Source organism: Lactuca sativa, chromosome 5, assembly GCF_002870075.4.
Source record: "Lactuca sativa cultivar Salinas chromosome 5, Lsat_Salinas_v11, whole genome shotgun sequence".
NCBI lineage: Eukaryota > Viridiplantae > Streptophyta > Magnoliopsida > Asterales > Asteraceae > Lactuca > Lactuca sativa.
In genome coordinates this window covers 308542520-308553381 of record NC_056627.2, presented here as the reverse complement: position 1 = coordinate 308553381, position 10862 = coordinate 308542520, and the positions used below count along the sequence as shown (strand labels likewise).

The 10862-nt window shown below is 32.8% G+C and overlaps 2 protein-coding genes across 6 annotated transcripts; one reads left to right on the top strand and one right to left on the bottom strand.

The window, feature by feature from the left end:
* Nucleotides 1-451: 451 nt before the first annotated feature.
* Nucleotides 452-4854, top strand: LOC111890727 (sucrose nonfermenting 4-like protein). Of its 2 annotated transcripts, none has more exons than XM_023886812.3 (12): nt 452-589; nt 1493-1666; nt 1787-1894; nt 1993-2052; nt 2845-2934; nt 3049-3183; nt 3315-3450; nt 3547-3720; nt 3845-3908; nt 4016-4085; nt 4275-4392; nt 4561-4854. In XM_023886812.3, the coding sequence occupies exons 2-12, from the start codon at nt 1583-1585 to the stop codon at nt 4650-4652; spliced, it is 1131 nt and encodes a 376-aa protein (XP_023742580.1). In that variant the 5' UTR covers nt 452-589; nt 1493-1582; the 3' UTR covers nt 4653-4854. The 2 variants fall into 2 exon arrangements, with proteins under 2 accessions (XP_023742580.1, XP_023742579.1); XM_023886811.3 differs by having other exon boundaries at nt 580-786.
* Nucleotides 4855-6446: 1592 nt separating this feature from the next.
* On the bottom strand, nt 6447-9799 carry LOC111890729 (serine/arginine-rich splicing factor SR30). 4 transcript variants are annotated; one of them, XR_002849969.3, is made up of 14 exons: nt 9673-9799; nt 8988-9097; nt 8831-8896; nt 8661-8735; nt 8464-8563; nt 8330-8376; nt 8187-8244; nt 8060-8109; nt 7926-7982; nt 7644-7798; nt 7277-7343; nt 7019-7049; nt 6767-6829; nt 6447-6677 (listed from the first exon to the last, which is right to left on the bottom strand). XR_002849969.3 is itself a non-coding variant. In XM_023886813.3 (13 exons), exons 2-13 carry the CDS (start codon nt 9069-9071, stop codon nt 6663-6665), a joined length of 801 nt encoding a protein of 266 aa, XP_023742581.1. In that variant the 5' UTR covers nt 9072-9097; nt 9673-9799; the 3' UTR covers nt 6447-6662. The 4 variants fall into 4 exon arrangements, 2 of the variants coding, with proteins under 2 accessions (XP_023742581.1, XP_023742582.1); XR_006183251.2 differs by having other exon boundaries at nt 7019-7343; XM_023886813.3 differs by lacking the exon at nt 7277-7343.
* Nucleotides 9800-10862: the final 1063 nt, after the last annotated feature.

Here is a 10862-nt window from a genome sequence, read left to right as displayed (position 1 = left end):
ATTGAAAAACAATATGTTCAATATTAGTCGAAAAATAATCTAATGCGAAAATTGAATATTCGTATAAACTTAACGACTTTTGTGGACTTTGCTCATATCTTTATATGTGCAAGTATATTTCAATTATGGACCACTTATGTTATATTTTATTTGTAATCTATTTAATGGTTGAAAACATTGTCTTATAATTTGTATATGTTGTATAAATTTATAGAAAAAACAAACATTATATTATATAAATTAGTGCAGAAACATGCATAAGAAACATCTACTTATTAAAGAAAACGATTCTCAATTTAATACATAATAAGTCCAATTATCTACTTTTGATTAAGCAAAAAAATATAAAGATTTAAATAAGAACCAAGTTGAAAGAGTTGCTCAGTAAAATCATAAAAACATGTTATAGTTTTTGTATTTTAGATATGTATATTTTTTTTTTGTTGTACAACATAAGCATTGTGTTTGATTGAAAAACTATAACTACGTCCAATCATAGAAAGGGTGATTAGGTCATGGACGGAGAGAATAATTATTATCCAAAGCACTGTTAAATGGACCAAGGAACGTTCGACCCCTGAATCAAAAGGTAACTCTCACCTGTTTCTCTCACTCGACTACAAATCCCCATCTTCCTCAATATCAAAATTTCCCTGCTTTCTTTCCAACTCTTGGATCGCCAAACCAGATAAATGGTTCGGGATTATACGGCTTAAAATCCTGCTTTCCCTATCCTGCCAAGCTTGTTGCTGATTCCGGGATACAGTCGTCTTCGGTCCATTTTCGGTTAGAAAACCCATTTCCGTTTCTAATTTTGTCTGAATTTTGTCGCTACTTTGGTTTCCAATTTGTAATTTTAGAAAGAACGGGTAACGATAGAGGGGCATAGGAGAAAATTTTAGGGCATTTTTGAGGGTTTAGAGATTGTCGAGCAAATTGAATGTTTATTCTTTAAATGATTGAATCGTATTGGGTTTAAGGGCTAAGGATAATCTTATGGGTTGTATTCTCGATTGAAGATTATTTCATAATGAATGGTATTACTCCTTCCGTTCTGATTTATGATGCCAAAACTTGTCAGGCTGCTAAATTGATCTGGTTTTTGTAATTCTCGTTACAATGGTTAATGTCGTTTGCACATTTTTTTTTCCCTGAAACAATTTGAGGATGCACATCAATTGTAAAGTAAAAGAAAAAGCCCCGTTTGATTTCAAGAGTCTAGGTGTAGTTCACCTTTTGTAATGGCGCTGCTTAAAAACTTCCAACATCTAGTGTTTTGTTTGGCTGAAAATCTATAGTGAATTTTTTCTGGTGCTTTCAATGCATATATACTCGATTATTGTAATGTGCAAAGGAGTATACAACTGTCTGTCTTTCCTAGACGTTTAATGCTTTGTTTATGTATACAGAAACTACATCATCAAAAACGTATGATGAGTTGATGATTCTTTTAAGGTTTTCACTTTTCATATATGTTGCAAATTCTGTGCAGTTCATTTTCTTTGTTATGGAGGTGGTAAATTAATGGACAACTGGCCTTGATGCTGTATTGAGCACAATCTTCGTGGGTAGTGAATCTGATATGATCCCTAGGTTTTCAGTGTCTGAAACTCCTGGTGTTACTGGAGATAGTATGGACATTGATGGTGATCCCTTTCATCACTCAGTAAGATCATCTTTTTATAACTTTCTTCTTGTGAATTCTCTCATTAGCTACTTGTCAACAGTGGCCCCTATGTATTTCTTTTCACAATGTTTCTTACAATGCTTATCATACACTTTACAGGATGCGAATCCAAAGATACTTGAGGCTGATGTGGAGTTATCTCGCCATCGCATATCTGTATTCCTTTCTACACATACTGCCTATGAGTTGCTTCCAGAATCTGGAAAGGTTTGATGCTTGAACAATTCTCTTATGTCTATTATCTTCACATATTGTTAATGAATAATGATGCTTATTTGTTTCTTTTCACCCTTTGTATTTTGTAGGTTGTTGCTTTGGATGTTTCCCTACCTGTTAAGCAAGCTTTCCATATTCTCTATGAACAGGTAACTTTGCATGGGTTATTTCTCTTGTTATGTACATACTCTTTGTGACTTTTCAAGCTGTGTATTCTAATTTGAAGTTAATGTTTCATGGGTTGGATCCAGTTTATAGCATCAATATCTTGATACCTTCTCATTTACTTTTCTTGTGTTTGGTGTAAAGTAAAGACCTACTTTTTCCACGAGTTCCTCTTGAAGATAGCATTGCACATTTTGCATGTGTTTCATGAGCATGCACTTGTTTCTAAGGAAACTGTATATTGTTACAAAAATGTGATTGCATATTTTGTTGCATTTGTGTAGAACATTACTTCTTAGCAATCTAAATAATTATACGAAATCTCATTTCACCATTGGTTATTAGAGATGTAATTAGAATTTTTCGGACCACTCTATGTAGCTTACACAAGCTTGAGGTCAAGATGTGGTCTTTTACATGCCTCCTAAACTTTGTTTCATGGTGAGTTAGTTATATGCCTAACAAGCCTTGTTAAAGCATAGTAAAACACATAAACATAAACATAAACATATTCATAAGAATTTTTTAATACCACACTCAAACTTTTTACCAATACACCTGTGCTTAATATTTATCAAGGAAAGAGCATCTTGCCATTGTGTTGACTAAAGCTGGTTCTGCTTAACTGGAACTAACCCTTCTCCCTTGTTTTATAATTTATACATGAACACCATTGGTGGCTTAATAGTCTACATTTTTTTTTTTGTGACTCTTCATTAATTTATTTGCTTTAAAGTTCCATTAACTAACGTGGGTTTATAATATAATATTGACAGGGAATTTCGGTTGCCCCTCTTTGGGACCATAATGTTGGTCGATTTGTTGGAATACTGAGTCCATTAGACTTCATCTTGATTCTTAGAGAGGTATAGATAGCAATTCCTGACATATTCAGTTACTGTTTTAGATAAAATGTTTTGATTACATGATATATCCATTTTAAGTATGTTATTGCAATAAGAACTTGTACTAAATTCCAGCTGGGGAATCATGGTTCTGATTTGACTGAGGAGGAGCTTGAAACCCATGCCATATCAGCCTGGAAAGAGGGAAAATTACAGCTTACAAGGAAATTTGACACTAATGGACCATTGAATCCAAGACGTCTCATTGATGTAACTCTCTTTTCTATTCTAATGATTGATTCATTGTTAAGTCAGATGGAATGTGAACTTTTAATTTATGTAATTTTAGACCAATCTTTATGTTGTTTTAATGGTTTTTGAGTGGTGTTAATGCAATGCAGGCAGGGCCTCATGATTCTTTAAAAGATGTTGCTTTGAAACTGTTACAAAACAAGGTTGCTACAATTCCAATCATCTCACAGGATGGCTCAATCCCACAGCTCCTACATTTGGCTTCCTTAACTGGAGTTCTTAAATGTAAACAAACTTTTCCCTTTAGACTTGAGACACCAATTAATATATATATATTTTTTTAATTTTTTCTAACAAAATCAAGCTACCAATTTCTTCCAGGCATCTGCAGACATTTTAAACATTCGCCTGCCTCCTTGCCAATACTTCAACAACCAATCTGTTCGATTCCTTTGGGCACGTGGGTCCCCAAGATCGGGGAATCAAATGGTCGCCCGTTTGCAATGTTGAGAGCCAATGCTTCTCTTAGTGATGCCTTGTCTTTACTGGTTCAAGGTAATTAATAAAAACAATAACTTATGTTATAATGTGAATATGATATGATTAAAATTAAAATATACATATGATATTGTGTTTGTGTTGTTGGTTTTTATGATTTGCTACTTATTTTCCACAACAGCTGAAGTGAGTGCAGTTCCTATAGTGGATGAGAATGACTCGTTGCTCGATATATACTGCAGAAGGTAAATATTTAAAAGTCTACTTACTTCACTGTAATAATATACATATGCATTTTTTTTTAAAAAAATTTAAAAATATTGTTTTTTTTTTGGGGATTTGAATTTGACAGTGATATCACTGCTTTGGCCAAAGACAGAGCATATGCCCAGATTCACCTTAATGAACTCAGCATTCATCAGGTAGCTTTTATTGTCATTTTCTGTTGTGTAACTTACACACGACATAACATGGAACAATGTGGGACAGACAGTGTGTAAAAGACATGAATGCCCTCATCCCGATCATCAATAATAGTCATAGAAAGCTTGTTTTATATATATGTATGACTATGATGTTGGTAATTTATAATATCCTATTAATGTACACAGGCATTACAACTGACTCAAGAAGCAAGTGCATCATATGGGTTTTTTAATGGACAAAGATGTCACATGTGTTTGGGATCTGATCCACTGCATAAAGTTATGGATAGGCTCGCTATTCCTGGTAATTTATTTACCTCACAACTTATATTCATCTACTTTCATTTATTTCTTTTCAATTTCATCATTCTACTTTCAAAAATCTACCAATTACAAACTAAATTTGGATAAATGAGATGCATTAATTATTGATGTTAATTTAGTTGCATGGGTGGTATAAATTATAATGCAGGAGTTAGGAGGCTTGTTATAGTGGAAGCAGGAAGCAAGCGAGTTGAGGGCATCATTTCATTAACTGATTTATTCAGGTTTTTGATTGGATAATCCTCCACCTCCCATCATATCAACTTAAAGATGTGTATGTTGACTCTTTGGTTGGTACAAGTTTCCAGCTTTTTGCCTCAACTTTTCTTTTTTCTTTTTTTATTATGTTATTAGTTTAAAAAGAAATTTCTGTAAATTCAAGAGGATTCTCAATGTTTTTTTTTTGCCCACACATCAATGTAAGGCATCATTCTCATCTCAACTCCCAAACATGCCCATTTCTTACATGTTTAGCATGCATTCAACTTGGACTTTATTTACTGGGACAAAAAATATTGAGATTGACCTCAGTGGGACTACCATATGTGGAAAAGTCCACATATGTGAAGACCCTATCTCCTAATATGTTTACATATATATCGATAAACACATGTTCACATACAAGTATTGGGATTTTAGTAATACAGATTTCAAGTTTACTATATATGCAAACAAATTATATACAATTGAAGGTCTTTGAGCTTCACAAGTAGAAATTTAGTTGCCCTTTGTATATGTTTCTTGAAAGTTTGTTGCTTTTTGGGTTCCAATTTAGGCGTCAACAACTTGATGTATGTAATAAATTGCTTCTTGTCTGATGATGGTTGCTCCTTCAACAAAGTTCCAATCAAACTTTGAACTAATAATCAAATATGGTTAATGCCACCATGTTCCAGTTTAGGTGTTAATTACAATTTTCAAGCTATGCAATTCCTTTTTGCTGGTTTGGGGAAGATTACGACTATTACAAAACACCCCCTGATGTTCCAAATAGCATACAAATTGCCCCTTCCTTGCCATCTCCACACTCCAAAGTCAAATCTATTGAACATTCTAATTTCTAAAATTTAAATATATTATCAAATTAAATATTCCACTTATACAATTTCTTTTACAACTCTATAAGAGATTACAATAAAATCTATCAATCTTTTCAAATTGTTTATTAAAATTAAGGTGATCAAAATTTTAAATCATTATTGATGTATGATATTATATTATATTTTAATTTTCAATAAAACAATAAATATTACACTAGAAAACAAAATTTAGCTTTTTCTTTAAAAAAAAATTACGAATGGTTAATTGAATCTGTGGTTCACTTAATTTAAAAAGATTTATGTTAAGATAAATTTGGTTAATCCTAGTAAGCATTTTTTTAAGATTTAAGTGAAAAATTAAACCAATGCTGAAATAAGTCATTAATTTGGCAGGTCAAACCTGCAAAATTGATGTTTGCCCTATAAAATCGCCAAAGTTTTGAAGAAAAATAATTATAAACGGATGCCTACTTTTAGCCACCTTGACCTTGTTGATACGTTTATAAAAAATCAATCTATAATTGACTATTTATAAATAGTTTTTTTCACCTTGTTGATACGTTTATAAAAAATCAATCTATAATTGACTATTTATAAATAGTTTTTTGAAAAACAATGTAATTTCAACCAATAAAAATACTTTAAAAACTAAATAGAATGTTTATATGGTAAAATGAGGTCTTTTTAACTAAACTTATAGTTGCAAAAATCCAGAAAGACATTGTTTTCTTAAAAATGTGCATCATTTTCACACAGGAATGTTGAAAAACCATTTTCAAAGCAAAAGAGTAATTTTGTAGAGTTGATCTACATAAGTACACAAGAAAACATTAAAAGAAAACTCATAGTAAAACTAAATACTGGTAATTTCAAATGTATGATCTTATGACAGTAAAATTCACTTGTGAAAATCAAGAAAACATTTTTTTTTTGAAGTTTTCTTTTTGTGGTAGGAATTAAATGATATTTTAATTTTATATTATTTCCATTCAACTCCGATTAAATCCGATCTTGATTGCCTTATCAGGTTTCATGATACACAAGATGCTTTTAGTAACATAGTAGATTGTCATGATACAAAACACGTCACACAAAGCAAGCCACATAAAGTTTAATTACGTTTACATCTTTTAATTTTGCTACTAAAAACACAAAATAACGCCACATCATCATTTCATCTTCAAGCATCTTCTCCTGCACCTTTTGACTTCTAATCAGATCTCACCTGCCATAATTCAATAATTGTATTGAGTACACCCTTCATCAATTTTATTTTATTCTTTTTAGAAAAAATATATATATATATAAATATACCGATGGTGAACGAGAACCAGATCTGCTTCGACTTGGGCTCCTATCTCCACCATGGCGATGAGTCTGCTCAAATAATTAGATCCACCATCAAAACAGAGATTCTATTTGTAACAACACATAAATAGCAACGTACTTTCAATTGTAGCATTGTCCTTTTAAGTATTTTACTACTTTTCTTAAGTACAATGTTTTAATAATGAGAAATCAAAATGGAAGTATGTTGCTATTTCTTGCATTTAAACCAAAACTTACAGATGATGGTGTAGGCGATCTTGATGGAGATCTGCAAAAATTTCCATAAAAGATAAAAGAAAAAAAAAACAAAAAAACCAATTCATTAGCCACAAAATCCAGAATCCCAAAACATTCAACAACAATATTTTCCATATGGTCTTCGATTGTATAACACAAAGTTCACCACCTTTCACCATATCATCAAAACTAATTCCCCTATGCTATAAATATTCATATCCACCCACTTCTTATCCAGTCTTAACCACAGTTAATTACCTTTTTCTTATCAAGTTTGCGCCCAAAATCCCATCAAGAATCCACAAGAACGCCGTGGAATCCACATCTAAAAAATTAAAAACAAGATAACCCTTCACAATCATGGCATCCAAAACCAAGGGCACCCTTTTAAAATCCTTCCAACAATCAAACCCCACATCCACCTTTTCGATAGCGACTATTTGTAACTAATATGATAGGGAAAGTTTTGGTAAATAAAGTGGTAGGTAGCCATTTAGCAACTATATGGTGAAATTATTAATTATGAAATGAAGACGACAAAAAGAAAGTGGATCATAAGTTAAAACTAAAAAGGGAAAGTCTTGAATAAAAGAGCAAAAACATTGTTCTTAAAGTAGGTAGGTACCTTGAAGCAGATTTAGATCGATAAGAAACAGATCTAGATCGAGACCTGCTTCTGCTGTCAGAGCTGTAGCTGTGAGTTGGACTTCTGCTTCTTGAATAATATGGACTTGGGGTTCGGCTCCTAGACTCGTTGTGTCTTCTATCATACTCCTCCACCTGTTGTCAATAAACCAAACCACCAATTTATTGATCAAGTCCTAACTTTTCTTAAATGTTTTTTAAACAACATTTATCCAGACAACACTTGATTAAAAAAAAAAATAAGAACACATCATATTCATACCCGTATGTAGGCCTTGGAGAAGTGGTTCCGAAAAAGTGAGTCATCAAGTTTCCTTACCTAAAACAAACAATAACACCTATTAAAAGAGCTGCATGGCATTATAAGTTTAAAACATCTATATAGAGAAAACAAACCGCATATTTCATATCATCATAGTTTGTATAGTCCACAATCCCCCTCATTCCTGCAAAAAACTATAATCAGCCTCATTTGTAATTTGAAGGATCATATACAAATAATAACTACAACTTACTTACTTACCATCACGATCACGGAAAACTTGAGAGAAACAAACATCACCAGCTCTACGCATGTGATCCTAAAATGACATTTTTTTTAAATCCAATTAGGATTTGAAAACACATAAACAAAACTATCTGATCTAAAATGTCAACAAAACCAACCTTCAGATCTTGCCATGAAGCAGAAGATGGTAATCCAGTCACATAAACTGCAAATCATTAGGAAAATATTTGAAATGTTTTTGATAGATTAATCATTATTAGAAGAAGCAGACAAAGCAGGGGAATAAACAAACCACGATAGTCAGTGCGCCTTGATACTCCCCCATGGCTACCACCTCCACTTCTGTGGCGATCTATGGAAGATGAAGATCTCCCACCATGTGCAAGTTCAACCTTCAGTGCAAGTAAACACAAAAGAAACCAATCAAAAACATGATTGAAAGTATGAAACTAAGTTGTTGATGAATTAAGAATGGTCTCGTTGACTAACTCGTAAGCGTTGACCATCAAACTTATAGCCATCACGTCCACGGATCGCATCTTCAGCATCACGCGGATCTTCAAACTGAAATGAAATAAAAAAGGCGTAATGTTATGAAAAGAAATGGTTGAAAAAAATCCTTTTAAGAAGAATGAGAGAGAATCGGATATGTAGTTTACCTCTACAAAGGCAAAAACAGGGGGTCTAGGAGGAATTTTCAGGTCGATTTCAACAATGGGTCCATACTGTATGAAAAAATACAAAATCGATGTAAAAAATTGGAGATATCTTGGTTTCAAAGTAAATAATGAATTACAAAGAGAGATCAGAGAGAACCTTGTAAAACAGATCTTCAATTTCTCTTTCGCGAATATCACCAGGAAGATTACCCACATAGAGTGTACGACTTGAGCGACCCATGTTTTTTAGCAAAAAAATGTGATGATCTGATACAATAACAACTTGATTTTAGATAATTTGAAAGATTAATATTATCGAATATAGGAGGAAATCACTATGAGTTATATCACCAATAATATGTCGTTAAGTACAGATACTTGTCAAGTTTTAAAAGAACTAATTTAAATTCTGGTCTGGACAGTTTACATCATTCAACCACAGAATTCAAAGTGAATCCTTACAAAGTAGCCAAACATTACAGTTCTGTAGAAGTTAATTCAACATATTAATGAACCTAGAAAGGATGCTCGAGGTTAAAAACCCAAATATAATATTCTACAAAATAATAAAAACTACTATATTCAAAAAATTTATGATAATAATAAAATTTAGTTCTAAAGGCCATAGGAATCAACAACCTAACAAAATCGTAATATGCATGATCCTAAGAGGAAAGCAATCGAACAAGCAAAACCCTAACAGCGATTTACCGTATTTTCAAAGTCTATTAACGGAGTAATCCATATAAATATGTAAGGAAATCAAAGACGCAGAGTATTTGATCTAAAAAGGTATTTAGGCCGAAATCGATCGACTGCGCTACTATTGCAAAAGGAAATACCTTCTGTCTTCTGAAATCTAGGAGTGGCAGATAAACAACACGTACTTGTGGAAGGTTCGGGTTCCTTTAAGTAGTGGACAACAAGACAACCTTGAAAAAGTTGATATAAATACACAAACGGGAAAATATTGTTTTAAAAAATTGTAAATTACACGAATGGTCCATATGGTTATGGTTTCGGGTAATTTATGCGTTTGGTTTAATTTAATTTTTTAACCCGGAAGGTCTTTATTATTTGTTTTTGTTGCGTGTTTGGTCCCTGTCTAATATAAAAAGACTATTATGCCCTTATTAATTTCTTTTCTAATTGATTTTATTATTTATGTATTTATTTTAATTTATTATTGTATATTTATGATTAAACTACCACCATTTATGTCACCATTGGATTAAACTCAACTACCACCACTAAAATAACTAACAACAAACAATCACCACCTCCTCCTCATTCCCTACTAAAACAACCGCCATCCACCACCAATCACCGACAACCATGGTTAGATTCCTGAAAACAAATCCAAAATCAAGAATAAACCTCATGAATCAAAACAAAATACAAATCGGATAATCAAAATCAAGAACAATCATAAAACATATTTCCAAAAAATCATGGTGGTGGCTTCGATGAAATGAAGAGAGGGGAGAAGTTAGAACCATAGGAAGGGAGAAGAGGGAACTATATCGTAGTTTACATCTGATGGTGACAGCGGGGAAACCAGATTGGAATTTGAATCTGGTGGTAGCCGACGATTTCGTACGCCCCTTGTTGCCTTCAATATATTCTCATTTGATAAAAGCTTTGAACCAACCTCGCTGGTGTTTAAAAGCTTCCAACTAACCTCGTCGACTTTTGAAAGCTTCGAACCCATCTCACCGTCGTGTAAAAGCTTTGAATTTGTCAGCAATGTGTAAAAACTTTGAATCCGACTTTTCTGAGTGGGATACGACGATGATAGATTCAGGAGTTCAAGAGTTCAATCTTTTCGGAAGTGGTGTTGTTGTGTTTTCCGATTTCTAACAACGGAAACGATGGATTTCGGTAAAGCCTGCAACATGGAAATGAAATTGGGCATCACCATCATTTACAAATCGGTAATTTATCACACAATTATGCATGATTTCTCCATCATAACTTGGTAGGCAAAAGCCCTACTATAGAGCATGATTTTGGTTTATACCATGGTACACGA